Source organism: Setaria italica, chromosome II (genome assembly GCF_000263155.2).
Source record: "Setaria italica strain Yugu1 chromosome II, Setaria_italica_v2.0, whole genome shotgun sequence".
In the NCBI taxonomy this organism is placed as follows: Eukaryota; Viridiplantae; Streptophyta; class Magnoliopsida; order Poales; family Poaceae; genus Setaria; species Setaria italica.
The window spans coordinates 46,830,940-46,853,692 of NC_028451.1; the positions used below are offsets into that span (position 1 = coordinate 46,830,940).

Below are 22,753 nucleotides of genomic sequence, written 5' to 3' on the forward strand. Positions count from 1 at the left end.
CCGCCGGCGCCGGTGAGCCGGCCGGTAGAGTTTTCTGTCTCTATGCCGGGGCCAGCTGGGATTTTGTTGATGAAAACCTCACCTGCACAAATGTATGCATGCTGGTGGCCTGGCATGGACCAAGCTGTTAGAATAGCAGGGATGGTGCCACACTGCCACCAGCACCTCATCTGTTATTAACACTTCCTCACAAATTGACAACTAAACAGAAAGATCTTGCCTGTGCTGATCAGATCAGTCAGTTGGTATTTGGGCATCTGAGTTTGGTACCTGCTACTAGTAGCAGCTACTGGCTACTGCATGTATGTGCACGGATTCTCTGTGCCTGTATCCCAGACAGGAGGAGGCTGTGTGGCCATTGGGTGAGACAATTTTGCATGTAACATTGCATGGGCTTTGTTATCAGGCAAGAACTGTAGTGAATTGTAGTCCATGCTGCAGAGGAGCCAGTGGTCAGGTAGGTGGATCAGTGCATAAACAACAAGCATGTTTGTTATGGAGACAAGCATGTGCTCTTGCATAATGTAATGGCATAGAATTCTCCTCTCATGTGGATTATTATGCACCCAATCATTGGGCAACCAATCAATCTCTCTTTATGTGTTTATGCTGTGTTTCGGCAAGGGAATCTCTGCAGCCAGTGCATGGAAAGTGAGTAAACAATAGAAGAAACCCTGTGCTCTGGAATGCAATGCTGCAGAAGGCTGGACTGGGCTTTGGCCTTGCTTGCCATGGCACCCACAAGACTGGTGAAGATAGAGAGATGTCATGTTTGCATCCTTTTCACTTTTGCTTTTAGGCAGTACTCTTCAGTAAATTTTGCTCTTCTTTTTGTGCATCCTTTCAGGTGTTTGGATGGATGCAGCCCTCTTTCTTGGCCTCCTCCTCCTTTTGACCTCAGGCTCCCAGCATCGGATGCCGATGCGCTGTAAAAAGGAGAGGCTAAAAGAAACCAATCAGTCTTAATGTCTTTCCCGTATGATCTAGAAAAAAGACATTTCTATATTCAGTCAACCTGGTAGGGTAATATACAGATCGCACAAGAATGTACTAAAACCATATACCAGCGATGTGTGTCAGTGACGAATGGACCCCATGGATGGTGAATTCTCTTTAATCACTTGTCATTAGCACGTCGTGTTTATGTATCACTGAAGAGTGGGTCCAGATGCCGATGAAAACTCGTCAGTTATGTGTCAGTGACACTTTCGTTTCCAAGTCATAAACTGGAACATGTCTAAGTGGATCTTTAAATGTGTTAGTTGCAACATCGTGGTTGGAGTGTTGTTGAGCTCCAAAGCACCCATCTTTCATTTGCTACCCGGGCCCCAGCTTCAACTTCCCATCGCTACAACAATATGCAGAGACTCTGGTCACTTGACACTGTCAATGTACATTATCAGACTCCTTACATTTTTTTTTGATATTGTTCGTCATCAGGTCAGGTTCAGACGTGTTCAGATTCCAGCTGAAGCAGTGCAATGCATGCATCACTGACAGCGCTGTGTGCAACAGACGCGCGCAACAAGATCTGATTCATACAGATCATGGCCATTTTGGCAGGAGCTCCCGGCCGCGTCCAAGAAAAGCCGATAAAATTGTGGCCCTGGGCCTATGTGACAAGGTTGCATCAGGGAGGCCTTGACAAGTTGTCGCAGAAAACTTACAAAGACAGCTAAGAACCAAGAGCAGGCTAAAGAACAAGGCGAAATATTGGATCCATGTTACATGCTTTGAAGGATGTGCTGAAGGTTTCTGTTCGATCCATGTTTTACATATTACACCAAGCACGAGCTCATGGTGATCCAGAGCTTTTTCAGAATTCAGACCAGCACCTGAAACTCATATATGATGGCACTGCTTTCAGCAACTCTTTTGTCACAAGAACTTCCAGAGTGTGGTCATCTCACTGGTAGATAGCCTGAGAAAGTTGTGGCACCATCACCAGTGAATTGAGTCAATTGACACTTCTCATTAGAGAAAAAGGACATGGCTGTTAAGTAGAAAACCGCACCAAATCAGCGTATGCGTTGAAGCCCATCATCTATAATGATGTTGCTGTAACGACATGGTACTGCTTTATCTTCTGCAGAGATGCAACTGCCACATCTCCAGCTCATCATACACGCCGAACTTTGATTTTCCTGCTACAAGGAACTTCTACGGATCTTCATGACTAATGACCACTCAAGCATTTCGACAATGGAGAGTCGAAGGGCAGGGTGTCATTTCAGGGTAATGTCAAATATGACCCCTTCAAGATTTGAGATGGTTGTTCTTGTTCCATCCACTTCCCTAACACACATTCCATGCTTTTCGGCTTCCTTGAATACTAGCCCGTCCATGCTGGTCATTAATGAGAAAAAAATAGTTTAATGAAAGAAGGCCCAACTTTGTTTTAAAATATAAGTAACTGAAAAAAAAATAGAGAAAGATCAACAATTTCTTCGTAGCTGCTCTTGTAATGCGAGCTTTGGTAACAGTTAATTCTGGTCATAATAAAATGTGCAGACTATGCTACCAGCTATAATTGTCAATAGATGATAATCTAAACTACTACAAGCCAACCTGTATTCCTGTATGCTCATGAATGCAGCTGGACACTCATTTTCTGTGCAAGGGCAAAGAAAAATAAATTGAGGAATATCTCTGACAAGTGACAAGCTGACAAAAGAATGGGTGACATACGTATTGTTTGTCTGAACCATCAGGACTTATGTAACTCTATATGCCATTCTTTTTCAGTATGGGCTAGCACTGCATCATAGGTAGTATGTGCAACCTGCTCAATGTTTGGATTCATATACTGTTTCAATTAGTTGGAGATGCTGTACTTCTACCTTCCACACACCCTCCATTGTATTCTGCGTGGTAATTACAATTTTCTGATCTAACTGGTGTACAAATTGAGCAATTTTACCCATGAGTACTCTCATTTCAGCTGCCTTTTCTGTTTAGCACTTCAAAACACTATGCATAATGGCATTCCGTTAACTAATATATGTATAGATAAGAATAACAGGAACATTGGCAAATCAAAACATATGGGAATTTGACACGAATGTTCTTAATTCTTATTCTTCATGCACAAAGCAAAGAGAAGTCAAATTAGACGTTACAAATTAATCAACTAAGAGGTCAGCTATGATTTGGATTACAGTTGGGCAACTGGGATAATCCAAAATTCATCTCTATAACATGGAAAATCTTGATCAACAGCATTTATCAACAATTTTTATTTCCAAAAAAAAAGAACTCTATCTACTGAAATACACATGGGAGGAAGACTATTGAGAAAATACGTACACTTTAGCTCGTGATACATAAGCCAATATGAATCTGCAGTTACCAGCTTGAGTACGAATAATCCTCTCTACGGTATCGAAGAGGGAGGAAATGCTAGACTGCTGGAAGCTTTCTGCGAGTCAAGGTCCACAAGGTGCAACAATTGATATATTACAAATAAATAGAAGAAAAGGACAGACAGGTACGGAAAAATTCAAGGATATAAATATCAGCTCCAAGAACAACATCAAATCCACCAGGATGTTTTTCAATAATACTGCTTATGTGATCAGAGTTTCCCCACTCTAGCTTCTCAGCTGTCAACACTGCAATAAAAGGGCCATTTTAGATCTTATTTCAAAATATATTCCACTTTGTGTTAATGGTTAATGTTGAATTTAAGGAGCGGTAACCTGCTTGTGTATTTTCAGAACACTGCAACTCTACATTTTTCTTTATAATCTGCAAAGTCATTCTTCAGCATAAATAGATGTGACTCTTGAATTGAATAGTAAGGAGTGATGCAAGTATAAAATGATGATTGCGTCATTTTTGGTCTACAGGACTTATAACATTTAGACATGTAAGCTAACATTGGACATATGATTATTCAGGTATGTGGTAACTATTGCCATGCAGATGGGAAACTGTCCCTGCCTGACTATTGTAAGATGTATGCATTTACCTATACAAATACAAAGTCGCTAAACTAAAGCAAGTATCTCAATGCTATTTTGTTCTATAACTTCTCTTCGAAACTGAGGTATCAGTGTATGAATTTCTGAAAGTTTGAACCTTGCCTCAAGAACTTCATCATTGTGATCAGTCAAGACAACCTTTTTGCAGAAACGGCTGCACAATATGCCAGTAATACCTAGAACAAGTCACAACATAATCAGCTTTAATATGATCACAAATTGAAGGGGACATGACAGGGAATTCTCTCACCAATTCCAGATCCCAACTCGATAACTGAGCATTCCTTCACAGTTTCAGGGTGTTCAGATAGATAGTTGTTCATCAGGACTGCACCTGGCCATACTAACTGTCCAGTAAGGTCATAATCAGCTGCACCAATTATTAGAACGTATGTAAGTGGCGCTTCCATGGCAAGGAATCAACAATAACTGGCATCATGTTCTGTGAAGAATCTACCAACACAACTAATGTGGTGTTTTTGAATGGAACAGGTGGAATGGAACTCGGGTATAGCATGCCATGATTTTTCCTTATCTTGACGTCTGTCTATAAAGAAGGCATGAAGGGATCAAATAAGACATAGCAGTCACCTAGTGACAGGAATTCACAATTGTATCCTTCATTTGTTGGATCATGAGGAATGTGAGCCTTTTGGTGTCCTCATGTCACGTACTAGATAACTAGAATATCAGGAAGGATTCTCATATAAGGTAGGCAAAAGTGGTCCTATATCATATGATTGTGTAATGAACACCCAACGTTGCTGCTACGAAAGCCCAAATAGGAAAATGAAAAAAACACCTGTCACAACAATATTTCCAAGCTGAATGTGTTCAACCATTTATCCCAGATTTTCACTGCATACTGACTAAGTTTTTTTCATATAGTTGTGGAATTTATTTGTCATACATTAAGTAAAACAAACTAAGTAGGCATGACACATGCTCGTGCTACATAACCATGTGCGTGCAATGGACTAACAACTGATTCAGTTAATGAAATAACAAGGACATATCCCCCAAAACTGCAGGACCAAACAGAATAGTAGTTTTGCAGAAGCCGATACCAAACCGTAAGCATGGTTATCCAGCAATCACTAGCTCCACAGTTCAAGGCCGAAGTAGATTTCCCTAGATGATCTAGTAATCACTAACAGTCATCCTTTCAGCAATATATTAAACTACCAATTGACCAGTAGTACACCTTCACCACCCATTTTCCAGAGCACAAAAGATTACTTAGCAAGAAAAAAGTGTAGGACGAGCAAGAAGTACTAACTGGAAGCGGCCCGGAGGCATAGGAGGTGTAACTCATGGGCACCGAAGGTGAAGGTCGTCATCTCGTAGCTGCCGACATCGACGAACCCAGCAAACGAAATCAATCTTCAGTAGTCAGTTCGCCACCACCACGCCAACGAACAGAACAAACAGACGGGCAGCGAACGACGCGCGTACCTGCGGTCGACGAAGAAGGACGGATCCAGGCAGACGATATCGTCCTCCTCTTCCTCCTCCTCCCGCTTCCTCGGGCTGCCGGAGTCCGCCATCGCTCGCCGCGCTCCTCGCCGCCGCCGTCTCTACAACTGGACTGGAGACTGAAGAGATCGCCGCGGCGTCCAACCAAACCTTAACCCGCTTGTTGGATTGGGCTGATTCATCGTGTTGTTGGACCATGGGCTCAGAGCCTGAACAAATGGCCGTTTTGGAAATGGGCCAATACAGATCAAACAAATTGTCTGTGATGGGCCGACCCTTTCTTATTGTGTCAGGCCCGGCCTGCGAGGAACGTTCTAGACGCCACCGGAGAGGCCGAAGCACGTTGCGGCGCGGCGCACGATCTCCCAGGGCCAGTTCCGTAATTTTCCACTGCGCCAGCGTCGGGCCATAAAACCCTAAACCCCCGGGCGGAAGGGGACCGGTTGGTGGTGAGGCGAAGGAGCGCGTCGTGGAAGCTTCGAGCTTTTTGGCTTGCTGCGCAAGAAGAAGAAGAGAAGGCGGCGATGGCGAAGAGGCTGCTCCCGTCGCTGAACCGGGTGCTGGTGGAGAAGTTGGTGCAGCCCAAGAAGACCGCCGGCGGCATCCTCCTCCCGGAGACGTCCAAGCAGGTACTCGCACGCCTGGCCTTGCCCCATCCTGTCCCCGTCTCCACTGCTGCTTGGAGTAGCGTATAGTAGATTGAGTTTCCGGGGATATTGTGTGCGGGATTTTAGATTATGGTGTCAGGCAATGTTTTCCGCACCGTGACTTGGCGAACAGACAGCGGGTGCAGGTTGTGCGATCTGGATCGCATTTGTAGGTTGCCACTAGTCGGATAAAATTGGTTCTGATTGTGCTGTGATTAGGTCGGGTGATTCAGATTGCTCAGGCTGCAATTCTTAAAAATTGTGTTACCTGAGCTATAAGAATTTGATTGGGCAAGTAGGCATCTAATGTATTTCGACAAAGGGTCAATTTTTGTTTTTGTTTGCACTTTTCAATTTCAATTAGCATGCTATAAGGCTAGTTACAATTTTACACTGTTCTTTCCCATTGACTCTGACCACGTTGCCTCCAGGGATAAGGTGTGTATGTATCCAATTGAGTTAAGCTAATGTTTGAAGTGTGGTGTCAATCCTTTACCTGACAATTATTCTATGCGAATAGCCATCTGGTGTGTTTTGTTGAAAGATTGGTTTTTATTAATTATTTAAGATTTCAAATGCTAGATCGCTAGTTGCAATTTCACGCTGTTATTTTCCCATTGGTGCTGATGAATGATCCCATAATTAGGGTGTGTTTTGAGCTGGAGTAACAAGTTATGCTATCAATTTGACATGTAGAATCAATGCCTGGCTTGACAATGTTTGCTCTGGTTGCAGCTGAACGCTGCCAAAGTGGTGGCTGTTGGCCCTGGCGAGCGTGACAGGGAAGGCAAGCTGATCCCTGTTGCTCTGAAGGAAGGTGACACTGTTCTCCTGCCTGAGTATGGTGGAACTGAAGTCAAGCTTGCTGCTGATAAAGAGTAAGTGAATTGTTCCTCAATCATTTTCTTTTGTAGCTGTAAATGCCTAAATGGTTTCCTGCATTTCTACAGTCTGTTTAATCTCTCAATTAAACACCATAATGTCCAAATCGTCATGGTACATGGAAAATTTATATCTTAATAGTGCTTACCTGTTTTCTGAAATTGTATAGATGTGCTAAACGGACGCAACTATGATAGGGAATCATGATATTTGTTATCTTAATTGTATCAATGCCGTGACTGTGATGCTGTTAAATGTGTTGCTTGACATTGTGTCTGTCATAAACCACGTGTGCAAATTTAGACTCCTGATTCTCCACTGTTTAGCATCTTTGTAACTAGATTACATATATTTCTCCTTATAACCTCTGAGTGGAAACTGGCAACATATTCTGTTATTCGCATTAATTCATGAGTTCTCTTTTTCTGTTTTGTGCTCTAACATGCTACTGCTGAAAAAATTTCAGGTACCTCCTCTTCAGAGAGCCTGACATCTTGGGTACACTTGTGGACTGATTTTAGACAATCCGTGAACCCATCACTAGTGGTGCTAGTGTGAGAGATGCTTAGGATTTGATGCCATGAAACAATGCTTGAGAAATTCACGTGATGATGTCATAGAATTTTGTGGTGGAACATCGTGAACTGGATAACATTGTTGCTTATTTCTGTTGAGATGAGTAAACTTCACCATCTGAAGTGGTGACAATAATTTGTTCCGCTCCATGTCCCTGCTTCCAATGTTTTTGTTGAATGTTCATTGGATGGATTGCTGCTACTTTCGTTATCCTTTGCACAAAATATCGAAGGCATTCGTGTTTCTATTTGAGTGTTGACTTAATTCTATGGTTAGGAAGTTGGGTGATGTGACCCGCGAGTTGCTGCATATAAGCATTCCAGATAATTCGCAATTTGCCAATAGCGTAGCAACCTTAACATGTTTTAGATATATTTCTCACCGCCTTCTTTGTTCTTAAGCAGCCTTAGCATGCACAAATGTTCATGTGATCACAGATATAAGTTAAATTTACATAAATTGAAGTTATTAGATTTATGATTATAACGGAGAATACATTTGCAGTACACAACTTTTTCCATTTTATAAATTATAATTTAAGAAATATTGTTAGTAAAAAAATGTCATGCGATGTCCTCTTTTTAGTTGGTTATACTACTGTGTCAAGAGTTACACTGCCGATAAGCAAGTTTCGTATTGATGGCTCAAAACGTATGAGAAAATTGATAAGCATGATTCAAATGTACTATTAGCAGAATACAGGCTCAAACTTGAATGTGGATGTTGGGGACACCGGACACCTGACTCATGGATGCTCTTGGTGTCAGAATGTGGAGGTTTTTGATATACCGTGTCCCCGATTCTAGGGAAATTCGAGGTTCAACAACTCCAAACGCACGAGCTGAACTGAGATATGGCCTCTTTTGGTGGTAGGAATGAAGAATAAAACAAGCCAAAAAATGTAGCCAAAAATAGTTTTTGATTGTAATTGTTACCAATAAGTGACATCTACTGTCTGCACACAAGACAGCTGATCAAAGTTTCCCAACGATCAAAGGCTCAATTACATCATTGGCACCCGCGAAACTTCGAGCAGCATCTGTCTATTGTTCCATCATCAGCTCTCATACGCACTCAGAAACTTCTTAGCAGCATCAAGATTCAGCTCTTTGTAAACCTGCCCACACATGGAACAATCCGATCAATTCAGTTTTCAGTTTGTTTGAATATAGATGTTGGTATTAAATTGGCGAATGGGGCAAGTCAGTACTAGTTTTTCATGAGCTTCTTCAAATGCCTTACAGAAGAACTCTGCCTTCGTTGCTCCAATCTGCAAAAGTGGGTGGCAAAACTGTTAAACCACAAAATCATATTTTTGAGTTCAACCGATACTAATCAATGCACTAGAAGATACAATCCATACAACACTACTAAAAGAAAGGTGACAGGTCATAATATGGTATTCAAGAATCAAGATAGTTGTTGTAGTACTGATACTATTACCGACATCAAATGGTAGGCTAATCTAAGTCTTCATGCAAGAAACTAGGAAGATACAATACTAATTCATGGCTATTTTATCAAACTTCTAAAATGTATTTGCCAATTCCTGACTAGACACGGAATGTAAAGCTCTACTAGTGGCAAAACTGGTTTTATGCCATCAAATTTTCCCTACACTAGGAGGCAGGAGCAGACATATGGATGAGTAGAAAAATGGTTAGTTACTGTTATCACTTTTCTATTTTGTATGTTTCGCCAACAAAATAATAATGGAAAAGAACATATTGCCCTTTGACAGCCTGTACAAAAAGTTGTCATTGCTAGCCAATGCTTGGATAATATTTCTCTCAACCCTTGGCCACTCAGAACATCTGTGGTGCTCCACCAGCATATATAAAGACACAGTTCACAACTTCAGTGATGAGCAAAGAATATAGGGGGTGATACAAAGGAGTAGGATAGCTGCAACTGGCTTCAATTGAACTAAAGCATGGTCTTAGTGGAGACGTTAACGAGATGCTAATAGCAATGTGACAGAAGTGGTATTTCCCATGAAGTTTGGGTCATTCTGGTGATAATGAACCAACAAGATTCAGTGGAGTATTTCAAACTTTGGAGATTATGATAACATGGATCAATTGTTTTGTGCCTTAATTTATTGTACCTAATATAGTAGACCTAAAACACATATAACATTACTCAATGCAGTTTAAGACATTTCAACATCTTATTGAGTTGATAGCTTCCTCATACTGGGGAAAATATACGTACCTTTTTCTCAGCAGCCATCTTCAACTTCTGCATAAACAGATCTGTTCGACATGCAAGAAAATTAGTCACTATATCACTCTATTATGGCATATTGGAACATAATTGGATCTATTCTCTAATTGTTATTGGGGTGCAGCACAAGAAAAAAGTGTGTCCTCTGCCATTACAACAATGCAAAAGTTATCATTGCCCTTCATATACACCATTCGCTTCATTCGACGAGCAGTTACTAATGGCCCCAATTCATATTAAAAAAATGAGTAGCCAACCTAGAGAAAAATTATGTCACTCAGTAATCAACACTGGAAGAACATCTAAAACCAATTTATTCCATTTCTCCTATTCATCCATACGCCTGCATTGAGGAGCTGTGCTTAACTGCTCGCTCCTTTCCATATTTTTCTGACATGCAAGAGACAGTATTAACTACTAAGCATGCGGTGGCTTCTATGGAGATTTCCCAGATGACTTCTATGGTGCTATGGCTTCCATCAATGCCTCAGTATGGCTGTGCACAAGCTTCAAAGCTATATAAAGTTGCAGCTGTGCAAGGTGTATCATGTGTGGATCAAATCGTGTTTTAGTAAATGATGGATTGTTGATTGTGTATTGAATTGTTGAATGAGTTATGGAAAAGATGTTTAATTGGGTTTTAAGCAGTCATCATTATCAACGTTACAGTTAATTGCTAATAGGGAGGCAAATCCCATGAAGAAGATTGTGTATTCATAATGGATCATGGATAACAAGAATTGCAGCCAAAGAGGACAGTCGATGGTGCAGAGCATATGCTTATCCTAAGGTTAATAGGGATGCAGGATCACAAATAACTGCTATTGCCCATTGGATTCAAGTGAAAAGGGATGAAGAGCAAACGGCAGCCTTTGCCTCTACCCTCTACACTGATAATTGCAGAGGATAGACTTCCAGCATAAGGACACAGTTGTACATGGCAGATTCTGGTTTAGCAATAATTTTTTTGTCTAAATTTGTTGAAATGAGCAGCAACTATTAGCTTACATACCTTCTGCTCCAGATAAATCCTTTTTATTGCCCTTTGTTGCCTCCTGAACCTGTGATTGCTGTCTGGTGCCTCTACTTGATGTTCCAGGCTCAGCCTACATTTGGCAAGAAAAGTTTGCATCAGCTTGTGGTCACAATAAGGTCTGCAAACAGGAAATAAGAACTAACCATATTTATTTCAGCTACTTCTGCAATGCGGCGTCTACCGCAAATGCTTACGATTCCATATATATTTACTTATATTACTGTGCTTATTTGCTACCTTTCAACCCACTTTTCTATCTAGATACATGCACAGCCCCGTTCCTCCATGTAAATCATCTCTCAACCACAACCCTTCAACTCAAATAGAAACAAGCATTCATGGCATACATATAGCTCGATACAGAGATGGCATCATGGCAATGACTTGTCAATCTCTAACTGAAAGTTTTTAACTGATAAATGTCCAATTACATTAAGAGGCTAATAATAGCTGGTACTTAAACGGCAGGGGAAGCACAATTGCAGGGATGGCTACCAAGTCCCACAATCTAAGACTAATATTAGCCTACTTATCTTGAGAGGCTAGATGCAACAGACTAAACTTGGAACTGCTTTTAGAAGCATTACAACTCTTCGGTATAAAATGTTAAAGAAGGAACCGTTTTTCATTCCAGGAAATTATTATGTCAAAGAAAGAAAATGAGCAATCCCCTTAACCCGAAAAAAGAGACTAGGCCGTTTCGGGCAGGATACAGTTCACTTCTTTTCTGTCTTCACTGCAAAGTACCAATATGCTATCGTCAATTTTTACATCCCCCACCCTCAGGCTTCAGGCCCTCTACCACAACTATTTCTGCAAACACCATGCTGATTTCAGAACCCGGACTGCACTTTGTCCAGTGCGCAACAGCTGTGTTGCAACAGGAGAAGAGATCGACGGAATCAAACGGCAGACGGATTCTGCTATCCCCCCTAATTCCCCAATCCAGTGCAACCATACAAGCACTGAAGCACGCCGGCACAAGCAACCGCCAATTGACGGACGCCAAAACCCAGAATTGGGAGGCCCGTCCCCGAACCAAAACCCTTAATCCCGCCGAGATCCACCTAAGCAGCACAGGCACACCGATCGCCCCTCGTGTTGGGGAAAACGGAGAGGGTAGGGGGCTGGAAAGAGGAGGAGAGGGCTTACGCAGTAGTCCCGGGACCGGACGACGGGGAAGAGCTCGAGCATGCGCCGGAACTCCTTCTCGTCCATGGTGAGTGCGCTCGCGGCGTCTCCGCCTCTCCGGCAATCCGCTGCTCCTCGCCGGCGATGTGGATGCGAACACGACTTGGCCAGAGAGAGAGCCGCTTCGCCTTGGGCTTAAGACGAGCACAGCACCGAGACGACCAACGATGGGCCGGATGACTCGCCGCAATCGGCCGAATCGACGAGCTGATCCAATGCGTTTAGGGCCCGACAGAATACCACCTGCTTCTGGGGCTATCAGTTTATTTATGGCCCAGGCCAAGACATGGGCTTGCGCTCCCGACTCGAAAAGACGAAGCAAACACGACACGGATTCTTCTTCTTCTTCTTCTTCTTTTTGAGGGCAGCACGACACGTTTTCTGATTCCCCAGATAGGCAAAGTTGCTGTAACACAGTAACAGAGACGAATTCATGCTCCTCATCACAACAAAGTTGACTAATCAAATTAGAGATCGCAGTCCACACACAGCAGAGCAGCATATGCTGGGGGGAAAACCTCTTTTGTCTTATAGTGAAAGAACAAAAATAAAAACAATAATACGAGAAATGCATGTTCTCAGCCTCATGAAGGAGGAAAAAAAAAAGACAGCTGCAACACGCTGCATTCTTCTTCCTTTGTTAACGAACTAACAATAACACGTGCAGACAGTCGATACAGTGAGCTGTACAGCTTTCGCCCTCTGCGGTATCGTTCATCATTGACCAGAGCCAGCTTCCCGAGAGATCATTCGTCGCGCAGACCGCCCAACTGCCAAATCATCGTTTGCACTTTGATACTACGCTAATTGTTCCGCGTACTGAAGATCACATCGAATATTTAGATAGGAGGATTAAACATAAATTAATTATAAAAATAATTGCACAGATAAAGGCTAATTCGTGAGACGAATCTATTAAGCCTCGAATATTTAGATACTAATTTGGAGTATTAAACATAGACTACCTACAAAACCAATTGCATAGATGGAACAGTCTATTAAGCCTATAAGGCACGAGCTAGCTTGTAGGTAGTCTATATTTAATACTCCAAATTAGTATCTAAATATTCGATGTAATAGGAACCAACCTACCCTGCGCACGAGCTTGGCGAAATGCGATGCGATAACGTGCGCCATCCTCCACGGAGATGCTGCGAGCTCCATGCCTCGCTGGACACGCGATCGTGGTCCACGTTCCTCCATTGATCGGTTCTCGCCGGCGGCCGTCCGCAGCCATCCTCTCCGATTGATACCGGGCAGTGTATATAAAGCCGGCCGGGAGTGCAAGTCGTGAGAGAACAACGGCTTGTCGCGTTCTACATTCACAGCCAGCTAAGATAACTGCAACTCTGCAAGTCCGCCGGCATGGCGAAGGGGCTGTTGTTTCTGCTCGCCGGTGCGTTCCTGCTCGCCACGGCGCAGGCGCACGCGCCTCGCACGGGGACGCGCGCCGCCGCCGGCGGCGGCAGTAGCTGCTACGGCCGTTTCTTCGCGTTCGGCGACTCCATCATCGACACGGGCAACTTCATCCACTACGCCGCCGCGCCGGGCTCCGTCGCCCGGCCGCCCTACGGCGAGACCTTCTTCCGCCGCCCCACCGGCCGATGGTCCGACGGCCGCCTCCCCACCGACTTCATCGGTACGTATGTGTACAATCTCCGTGTATCCAATAATGAACGTGCTGATGTGCATCCGTGCGTTATACTTGTACATTTGCGCAGTGGAGCGGCTGGGGTTCCCGTACTGGACGCCGTACTTGGCCGGGAAGACGGCGGAGGACTTCCGGTACGGCGCCAACTTCGCTGTGGCGAGCGCCACGGCGCTGAAGCAGCTGCTGTTCAGGGAGAATAACCTCGACGTGAAGCAGATCACGCCCTACTCCCTCAACGTCCAGATCGAGTGGTTCAAGAAAGTGCTCGACACACTCGCCACCACAGAACACGGTACGCCAATGGACGATCGACATGCCACACATTCTTGTTCTGAATCCCTGATCTGAACACATTGTACACGATCGATCTCGTCAACTATCAACGCCGTGCAGAGCCGAAGGAGATCATGGCGAGCTCGCTGTTCCTGGTCGGAGAGATCGGCTACAACGACTACAACCACCCCTTCTTCCAGAACAAGACGCTGGACTGGGTGATGCCCCTGGTGCCCCGTGTCATCGGGTCCATCGTTGAGTCCCTGGAGGCCCTGATCCAGCTCGGCGCCAAGACGCTGTACGTGCCGGGCATCTTCCCGCTGGGCTGCGTTCCGCGCTACCTCTTCCTCTTCCGCGACAGCGACGCCGGCGACTACGACCCGACCACGGGCTGCCTCCGGTGGCTCAACGCCCTCGCCGAGCTCCACAACACCCTGCTGAAGGCGAAGCTGGCCGAGCTCCGCCGCGCCCACCGCCGGTGTGGAGTCTCCATCGTCTACGTCGACTACTACGGCGAGGTCGCCGACATCATCGCCTCCCGGCGGGCGGCGCCGAACGGAGCAGCCCTGGACGCGTGCTGCGGCGGCGCCGGGCTGCACAACGCCAACTTCACCGTGCACTGCTCGGACCCGGGCGCCGTGCTGTGCGCCGACCCGTCCAGGTACGTGTCGTGGGACGGGCTGCACTTCACTGAGGCGGCGTACCGGGAGATGGCCAGAGGGATGCTCGACGGGCCGTTCGCGACGCCGGCCATCATGTCCGGGTGCAGCAAGTAGGCTACCATAGTACCGTTCGGTTCATGCCACGCATGGGGGAGGGGAGATCAGTGTTGGGTTGTTCGTTGCCAATGGGATCTTGTATCTACAAGGCAGATGCTGCCGTGCCGAGAATAAAATCGTTTGATGCTCCACGCACAAATTACTGTGTCAAACCTCGCCGAAAAGAAGAATCGTACGTAGGACTGTGATGATACGCGAACTTAAGAAAAACTGGATCGATCTAGATGGAAAACATGTACCTGGAGATTTAAATGAAACCTTGCTGCTAAGTGCCAACCTCGGGCTGCTAGTGGAGACACGTGGCAGGACCGCAGGGAGCTTGCATCTCAAGCGACGTAGTGGTTGCAAGGAAGGAGACGATGACTTCATTTGTACGATCGACGCCATTTGTTGCCAAGCACGCGTATCAACAATGTCACGGCGTGTGTCTGTATACGCGTGACTGCGCATGCTCTCGTAATTCCTGCAGCGGAGCGGCTGGAGCTCCCGTACTGGCCGCCGTACATGGCCGCACTGCTGGGAAACGTCTTTAGCACCGGGTCCAGACCTTTAGTAGGTACCGGTTCAAATAATCGTAATAAAGAGTCCTTTATAATCCTTTAGTACCAGTTGGGGAGACCAACCGGTACTAAATTCTTTTTTCTTTTATGTTTATTTTCTCATTTTCTTTTTTATTTCTTTATTCTATATTAGTATTTTATATTTATTCTATAATATTACATTTGAGATAATATTATACATGGACAAATTGTGCACACACACATATATGAATAATATTACATTGCATCAACTCTCCAAGTTCAACATTTTGGATCAACTATTCTGAACCCGAGTCCTGACGGTGATGCAGATATGATCATCATTGTGGAACTCTCCCGCTGGATTTACTACCTCATCAAGAAGAAATCAACTAAGTTGTTCTTGAATTGCTCTGATTTTTTCCATCTGGAGGAGTTCTTTCTTCATATGCATAATCTATGTCATTAGCAAAAGTTATTATATTAGATTAATGGATCTGCACAATTAGAACTAATTTATTATTAAGAAATTTGTGCACGTACTCTAAATTCGTGGTCAATTATATACTTGGGATGTACAAAGCCATGGATGAACTCACATACGTAGTGTCCGCATAAATTATTCCCCAGATTCTGTCTCAAACACTATATATATCGCAAAATAAGTTATGAAATATTTGTTGTCTTCAAGGAAGTGACACGAGATGTGCAAATTTAATACATACTAGGAATTCAGAGTGGATATGAAGTTGCTCCTTGAATTCACCTGAGTGATGTTGATGGAAGCGAGCTCATGTTTATGAGATCAGTATATTGATTTCTTGGTCGCCTCGGAGAGTCGAGGATATAGACCATGCTTCGATCAACCACGATAACAAGGAGTATCCAATGGAAGCTATACATATATCCATAGTGAAAGCTATTTAGTTTTATTTTAAACTGCTAGTTCGAAAAATAAAAGAGACGGAAACACGCTCCCTTAAGCCGTACGGCCCGTTCGCGACGCCTCCCATCATGTCCGGGTGTAAGAAGGTCACGGCCCTTCGATCTGTTGGTGCTCGTCATGGCAGCGATTGGGGGGAGCCGACCACAATTTGATCGTTGCCACGAGGAGCTAGCAGTGTTCTTCACCGAGACTTGCCAGCTCCCGATCAGGGGTCCGTGCATCTCTCCACACAGCAAACTCGATCGCAAATCCTTTTAGCCGTACCTTGTTACTACTGCTGGTTCCTCGATCAGGATGCGATGGACGTGCATAGAGCTAGCCAAAACATACACGTACGCTTTTGACAATTGACACGTCAGGTCGTCAGCGACACGGGTTCTTGTCTTTAGTCTTCTCGATCGTGAACCGATCTGAAAGGGGTGTTAAGAGCGCGCTCCAATTAGCATCGACCCCAACCGAACTCGATCCGGCCCCGGGCCGGCCATCGCCATCCTCTCCGACCGGCCGCACCATGCCACCGTTCGATGAGAATTGCGTCAAGGCAACGAGAGCTATATATAGCCTCAGGCTAGCCCGAAGAGCACCGCGCGACCGCCGCCGGTATGGCGAAGGATCTCCTGTGGCCTCTGCTCGCCGCTGCCTTCATGGCTGCTGCGGCGGCGGCGGCAGAGTCGATGCCCGTGCCCGCGGCTACTGCTCTGGGGACACGGGCGAACGGCAGCGGCAGCTCCTACGCCCGTTTCTTCAGCTTCGGCGACTCGCAGATCGACACGGGCAACTTCATCCGGTACTCCGCCGACCCCGGCCCTGTCTCCCGGTTGCCCTATGGCGAGACCTTCTTCCACCGCCCCACCGGACGATGGTCCGACGGCCGCCTCGTCGTCGACTTCATCGGTGCGTATACGATATACTACGTATATTCACGACCGATGTCTTTGCAGTGATTGACTGTGTGCGCGTGCATGGATGACGTTTGCAGCGGAGAGGCTGGGGTTCCCGTACTGGCCGCCGTACCTGGCCGGGAAGACGGCGGAGGACTTCCGGTACGGCGCCAACTTTGCCGTGACAAGTGCCACGGCGCTGAGCCAGACGTTCTTCAAGGAGAAGGGCCTCGACGTCGACGGGATCACGCCGTACTCCCTCGGCGCGCAGATCGAGTGGTTGAAGAAAGTGCTCGACACGCTTGGCTCCACGAACCACGGTAACACACGAACTGGAATGTCTTCTATGAAATTCTCGTAGACAAATTTGAACTCCGTTTCGAAACATGTTGCCGGGTCACTGTGAACGCAGAGCGGCGGGAGATCATGGCGAGCTCCCTGTTCCTGGTCGGCGAGATGGGCGCCAACGACTACAACCACCCCTTCACCCAGAACAGGACCCTCGACTTCGTCCTCCCCCTGGTTCCCCTCGTCATCCGCTCCATCGGGCATTCCCTCGAGGCCCTCATCCAGCTCGGCGCCAAGACGCTGTACGTCCCGGGCATCTTCCCCCTCGGCTGCATCCCCCGCTACCTCTTCCAGTTCCGCGACAGCGGCGCCGGCGCCCACGACCCGGCCACCGGCTGCCTCCGGTGGCTCGACGACCTCGCCGTCCACCACAACGCCCTCCTCAAGGCGGAGCTCGCCGCGCTCCGCCGCGCCCACCGGGGCGTCTCCATCGTCTACGTCGACTACTACGGCGAGATCCTCGGCATCGTAACCTCGCCGGCGGAGTACGGGTTCGGCGTGCGCACGGTGCTGGACGTGTGCTGCGGCGGCGGCGGGCCGCACAACGCCAACCTCACCGTGGTGGGATGCACCCTGCCGGGCTTCGTGCTGTGCCCCGACCCGTCCAGGTACGTGTGCTGGGACGGCCTGCACAACACCGAGGCGGTGAACGAGATCATGGCTCGCGGGATGCTCGACGGCCCGTTCGCGACGCCTCCCATCATGCCCGCCGGACGCTGGACAGAGTAGAAGAGGGCCGCCAAAATATTCGTTCATTCTGGCGCAGGGTGCCGAGCGCAAATCCAGTGCGGGAAATAGTTTGAGTTTGGAACTGATGAAATCAAACTAAAAGAAGGATCGCAACTATTGTAACTTTATCTATTGAAACTGTTACATGCTTTCAGAATGTCATCCACTATGATGGGACTGCCGCCTACTCTCATTGAACAAATGATGGATTTCGAAATTTCAAACGATGAAAAGGGTTCCCGACTCCGATTCGGATAGGCTCGAACCAGAGGCGGATGCACTAAAGGTTAGGGGCTCATCCCTTTTCTTCCTTCTCCATCTCCCTTTGTTCTTCTTCATCTCCATTTTCCCCTTTTCCTCTCCCCTTATCTCTATTGACACATTGCCTGTGTGTGTGGGGTGGGGGGGGGGTGGGGGGGGGGGACTGGAGCCCCCCTGCAACCCCTAGATCCGCCCCTAGCTCCAACCATCCCATCCCACCTACACACTTTCGAGCTGTACGACAGTGACTCGCGTCATAAGCTCGGATGGAATTGTACGTTCAGCCCAAGAGTAGGTTATTAGACTTTGGATCACAATGCTCGTGAGTATTGGGTCCAATCGAAGTAATAAAGACATGATTAGTTCATTGACACTTATGTATGCGGTAGTTTGTTTCTTGCGGGCTAGGCTCAGCGGATATAATTTATTTATCCAATTATGACTGGAAGTTGTTTGGTTACCTGCATGAGGAAATATTGATTGAGATAATATTAAAAGTAAGTGTTGTTATAATATTTATATTGTAAGTTCTTAACTCACCTCTTAGCGTAAAATATTAAAATATTATTTTTGTTTAGTAATCATCTTTGAAAGCACTTAATACCATTATTAGTGAAAGACCCCGCATCCAGTGAGCCTGGTCAGCGGGAAACAGCGGGAGCCAGGATCAGTGTTTCCATTTGTATGCACCATGCCAAGCTCACATACATCGGTGTGCACAGGCAACCAAACTAGCGCAGGTCCCAGCTCGGCTCAGGCAAGTAGGCTACCAATCAGCTCACTAGAGGCGTAATCCTGCTCGGGCCCTTACTCATTTTTCAAGAGGCAGATGGATCGGATGGATATTCAAGAGGCAGAATCTCTCATTTTTCACGACGTGCCCTGCATGCTTCCCTCTTCCGTGCTCTCGTTGCAATCGAATCAGCAGAACACTGCATTCTCATCCATTTCTTTTTTCATGGAGAGTCAATCACTGTTGTCTGGACGCTTCTTTGTCTAGGTTTGTGTTGCTGATGCTATCAGCGTGCGACTGGTGTTTGGTTATTTTTTCTGTAGTTTCTTTTCTGTTGCCTAGTTATAGCCTCCTAGGAACATAATTTTGTATTTTTTTCTACTATATTTTTTGAGGAATTCACGAGGGGGAGAGAGTCCCCACCTGAATACACTTACCCTGATTCCAGCAAGCCGGTAATGGAGGGTGCATATCACCAATTACAGGGGACCTTGGCAGGTCTTAGAAGCACATAAGAAAGGGAGAGGCAAGATTACATGAAAGACATTAAACATCACCGAGCTGCTACTCCCTATGACAAAAGCATGTCGTTGTTCACCAGCTAATGACCCCCCATCGAGTGGCTATACGCCAACAGCTTCCACTCCACAGGCGACTATACAACATAGAGTCAAGATCGACAGACGACAGACAATCGTGATTACATCATCTTTGGAGCACATACGGGATCCAATCATCGCCCGCCCTTTAAGAGGAGGAAGCCTCAAAGGAGGGAGGACTGGCGAGAGGAGAATGAGAAGATCCAAGAGAGGGAATCATGGTCTCGCTAACCCGGCATTTGGTGAGACGATGCAATCAAGGATCATGGTTGTCGGCAAAAGCAAAGATACTGGCGGCAACCACTAGCCAACTAGCAACTTATGCAAACATCAAGGGAGGAGAGATCTTGATTGCCTGTGGTCTTGAACTGTCTCCACGGTTTATTGACATCCAATGTGAAAGGATCTCCAAAGATGATGCCTTCAAGAAAGGAACAACATCAAAAGGTGTCGCCATCGTCCATCCCAAACGTCGGATTTGGATTTTCACCTAGAGACCCAACAGAGGAAGCAACAAGTTCTTCGATCGACGTCGCCTCCAAGGAGGAACATGACGCAAAGGGGTGCGCCATCGCCGCCAGCACTGACTTTGTGCCGGGCAGGGCTTTTCGCCCAAAACCCACCATAACAGCCACGTACCTGGCACCATGGACAGCTCAAAGGAGTTGCGTAGACCACGTGTGCCGCACGCCCAACACGTGGTGGCTCGCAAGAGCAGCTGGACGCAGCGCCCTCTTGGTTGAACATCGACGGGCAGTGGTAGCGCAACCTCATGCCAGCTACGATGGCCAGGCCTCAGCGCGGCCACCGCACCTCGGTGCTTGAGCCCTCAGCAGCTCGCGCAAGCAGTGAGGTACGACCCCGTTGCCGAGCCAAGCTGCACCGCCACCTACAGTGTCCCCGAGCGCGGCCATCGCACCTTGCTGCTTGAGCCCTCGACAGCTTGCACGAGAAGCGAGGTACGACACCGATGCTGAGCCCAGACCGCACCCGTCACTGCCGTGGAGAGCTGGGATGAGGCCACAGTTGACCACAACATTCCCGGGCACAGCACTAGCCGGATTCGATCCCTACCACGGATCTGGCCATGGCAGCTCCATCCCCGTCAACAGATAGATCAAAGCCCTGCGAGGTTGGATCCAGCCATGGAAAACTGCTTAAGGAGGGAAATGAAGGGGCTATTCAGCAATCCTTGCTTGGCTTATTTGAATCATGACACAGAGGAGGGTGGGAGGGTCGGAGGGAGGAGAGCAAGGGGAAACACGTCAGCGCCTCTTGGAGCCTCCGTTGGCCGCCGCCGCAGTGCGTCGCTGTCGCCGGCCGGCGGCGGCAACGCTAGGCTCGAGATCTGAGGGTGCTTGCGGTGGGGGTTGGGTGCACCCTCGCGTCGCTTTTTTTGCCAACTATATCAATGGAAACGCACTCGTAGAGCATTGTTTGTTTAAAAAAATCATTCTCAGTTGACTCTCCGATCCGTGTACAGCTGTTGAGTTCTTCACCAACCCGCCAGCTCCCTATTCGCATCCATCTCACTCGCTGCCCACTCGACCGCGCGCCAAATTAAAATCTTGTGAGCTATCCACGCTTCCCTTTGTTTATCAGTACGAAATCCTGCAGACGAGATCCAATGGCGACAATGCAACGTCCAAGACGCAGATCACACGCACCGCATATCCCTCCGTTCACATGGACAGACACGAATCGGAGGCAGCCTAAACACGCACGCTCGCCGTACGTCGCGTCGTCGTCACCGGCCGCGGTTCTCCATCGGCACCCCGTCGTCTCCCCTCGCCGTCGTCGTTCGCCCCTCTACACGAAGAGCTCGCTAATCATTTTCGTGGAACCAGTTGACTCTGTCTGGCCACTTGGTGCAGCTCTCTTCATGTTCTCCACCGACGCTCCAGCCGAGCTCCCCAGATCGGATCCAATCTCTGCGCTGACCACTAGTCCGATCCCTCCTGTGATCCTATTCTACGCCATATCCTTACTGCAGGTCAGATCACCGCGGCCTCGCGTTTCACGCGCGCGACGATGCCCCCATTGGCATTGGGCGTGCACGGAGCTAGCCGAACCGGAAGCACAAACGGACGCGATGTGGCGAGCCGTTCGTCTTGGCTCCACCGCGAACCGTGCACCGAGAGCGCTGTTTCGATCAGCGGCGACGCCCCAACCGCACCTCTGGTCCGGTCCGACCCGTCGCCATCGTATCTGAACCCCATCACCTGGACCGGTTCAGGCTTTGGCAAGCAAAAAATAAGGATCTGCGAACTAATTTTTAATATCAAAACTAAAGTATATAGTACGAATAATAAAAATCATACATAGTGTAAAAAAAATAAAAACAATAACCATTATGATTACCTCAAATAAAAATATAATGCTTCAGTACTTTGTAAAAAATCGTCTTCAAGCATTTCTTGATGCAAAATCTTTAAGAACAGTATCAAGATTAATGTCGTCCAAAACATCCTTCTCAATGCTGCACATAGCCAAGCCATTCAATCTTTCTTGTAACATAGTTGATCTCGAATAATTTTTCAATAGTTTCAATTTGGAGAAACTTTTTTCGGCTGATGCTACTATCACTGGAATAGTTAAGAGAATCCGATATACAATGAAGACATTCGGGTAGCAATCTGCAGCTTTAACAAACTGAAGAATCTCAGGTGCTGACATCAATTCTTCTGGCAAAGATACTTGCAACACTTTTAATTCAGAGAAAAAATCATCCAACTCAACATCATACTTATTGTCATGAGAAAAGGATTTTGCAAAAGTAGTGCAGCACTTTCGCAGATCATTATCATCCAAGGACTTTAGATTTTCTGAGTTGAATAAGAAACCAACTTCAACAACTTGTTCCCGCCCTGACTGACTTCAACATTATTTGAAACTGGAAAAAACTTATGTAGAGCGCCTCCTTTTTACGATTCTATGAACTGATCTTCTTGTTTTCTTTTTTTTCTAAGCACCCAACAAATATTTCTTAGGCAACATATATCATATTCAAATAAATAC

The 22,753-nt window shown here is 46.6% G+C and overlaps 5 protein-coding genes across 6 annotated transcripts; 3 read left to right on the top strand and 2 right to left on the bottom strand.

The window, feature by feature from the left end:
• Positions 1 to 1,694: 1,694 nt before the first annotated feature.
• LOC101766439 (protein N-lysine methyltransferase METTL21A) lies at positions 1,695 to 5,595 on the bottom strand. 2 transcript variants are annotated; one of them, XR_214751.3, is made up of 9 exons: positions 5,439 to 5,595; positions 5,263 to 5,330; positions 4,234 to 4,353; positions 4,086 to 4,159; positions 3,699 to 3,747; positions 3,510 to 3,611; positions 3,307 to 3,415; positions 2,015 to 2,346; positions 1,695 to 1,921 (listed from the first exon to the last, which is right to left on the bottom strand). XR_214751.3 is itself a non-coding variant. In XM_004958428.3 (8 exons), exons 1-8 carry the CDS (start codon positions 5,528 to 5,530, stop codon positions 2,226 to 2,228), a joined length of 735 nt encoding a protein of 244 aa, XP_004958485.1. In that variant the 5' UTR covers positions 5,531 to 5,595; the 3' UTR covers positions 1,695 to 2,225. The 2 variants fall into 2 exon arrangements, 1 of the variants encoding a protein (XP_004958485.1); XM_004958428.3 differs by having other exon boundaries at positions 1,695 to 2,346.
• A 264-nt stretch (positions 5,596 to 5,859) lies between these two features.
• On the top strand, positions 5,860 to 7,765 carry LOC101766998 (10 kDa chaperonin, mitochondrial). The gene is made up of 3 exons (XM_004958429.4): positions 5,860 to 6,088; positions 6,842 to 6,984; positions 7,455 to 7,765. The coding sequence occupies exons 1-3, from the start codon at positions 5,984 to 5,986 to the stop codon at positions 7,501 to 7,503; spliced, it is 297 nt and encodes a 98-aa protein (XP_004958486.1). The 5' UTR covers positions 5,860 to 5,983; the 3' UTR covers positions 7,504 to 7,765.
• A 641-nt stretch (positions 7,766 to 8,406) lies between these two features.
• LOC101767395 lies at positions 8,407 to 12,145 on the bottom strand. Its single transcript, XM_004958430.3, has 5 exons — positions 11,979 to 12,145; positions 10,803 to 10,896; positions 9,779 to 9,819; positions 8,775 to 8,834; positions 8,407 to 8,681 (listed from the first exon to the last, which is right to left on the bottom strand). The coding sequence occupies exons 1-5, from the start codon at positions 12,042 to 12,044 to the stop codon at positions 8,622 to 8,624; spliced, it is 321 nt and encodes a 106-aa protein (XP_004958487.1). The 5' UTR covers positions 12,045 to 12,145; the 3' UTR covers positions 8,407 to 8,621.
• A 1,237-nt stretch (positions 12,146 to 13,382) lies between these two features.
• LOC101759022 (sinapine esterase) lies at positions 13,383 to 14,818 on the top strand. The gene is made up of 3 exons (XM_004959796.2): positions 13,383 to 13,656; positions 13,739 to 13,960; positions 14,062 to 14,818. The coding sequence occupies exons 1-3, from the start codon at positions 13,383 to 13,385 to the stop codon at positions 14,715 to 14,717; spliced, it is 1,152 nt and encodes a 383-aa protein (XP_004959853.1). The 3' UTR covers positions 14,718 to 14,818.
• A 1,911-nt stretch (positions 14,819 to 16,729) lies between these two features.
• LOC101759424 (GDSL esterase/lipase At1g31550) lies at positions 16,730 to 18,323 on the top strand. Its single transcript, XM_004959797.2, has 3 exons — positions 16,730 to 17,078; positions 17,164 to 17,385; positions 17,478 to 18,323. Exons 1-3 carry the CDS (start codon positions 16,787 to 16,789, stop codon positions 18,140 to 18,142), a joined length of 1,179 nt encoding a protein of 392 aa, XP_004959854.1. The 5' UTR covers positions 16,730 to 16,786; the 3' UTR covers positions 18,143 to 18,323.
• Positions 18,324 to 22,753: the final 4,430 nt, after the last annotated feature.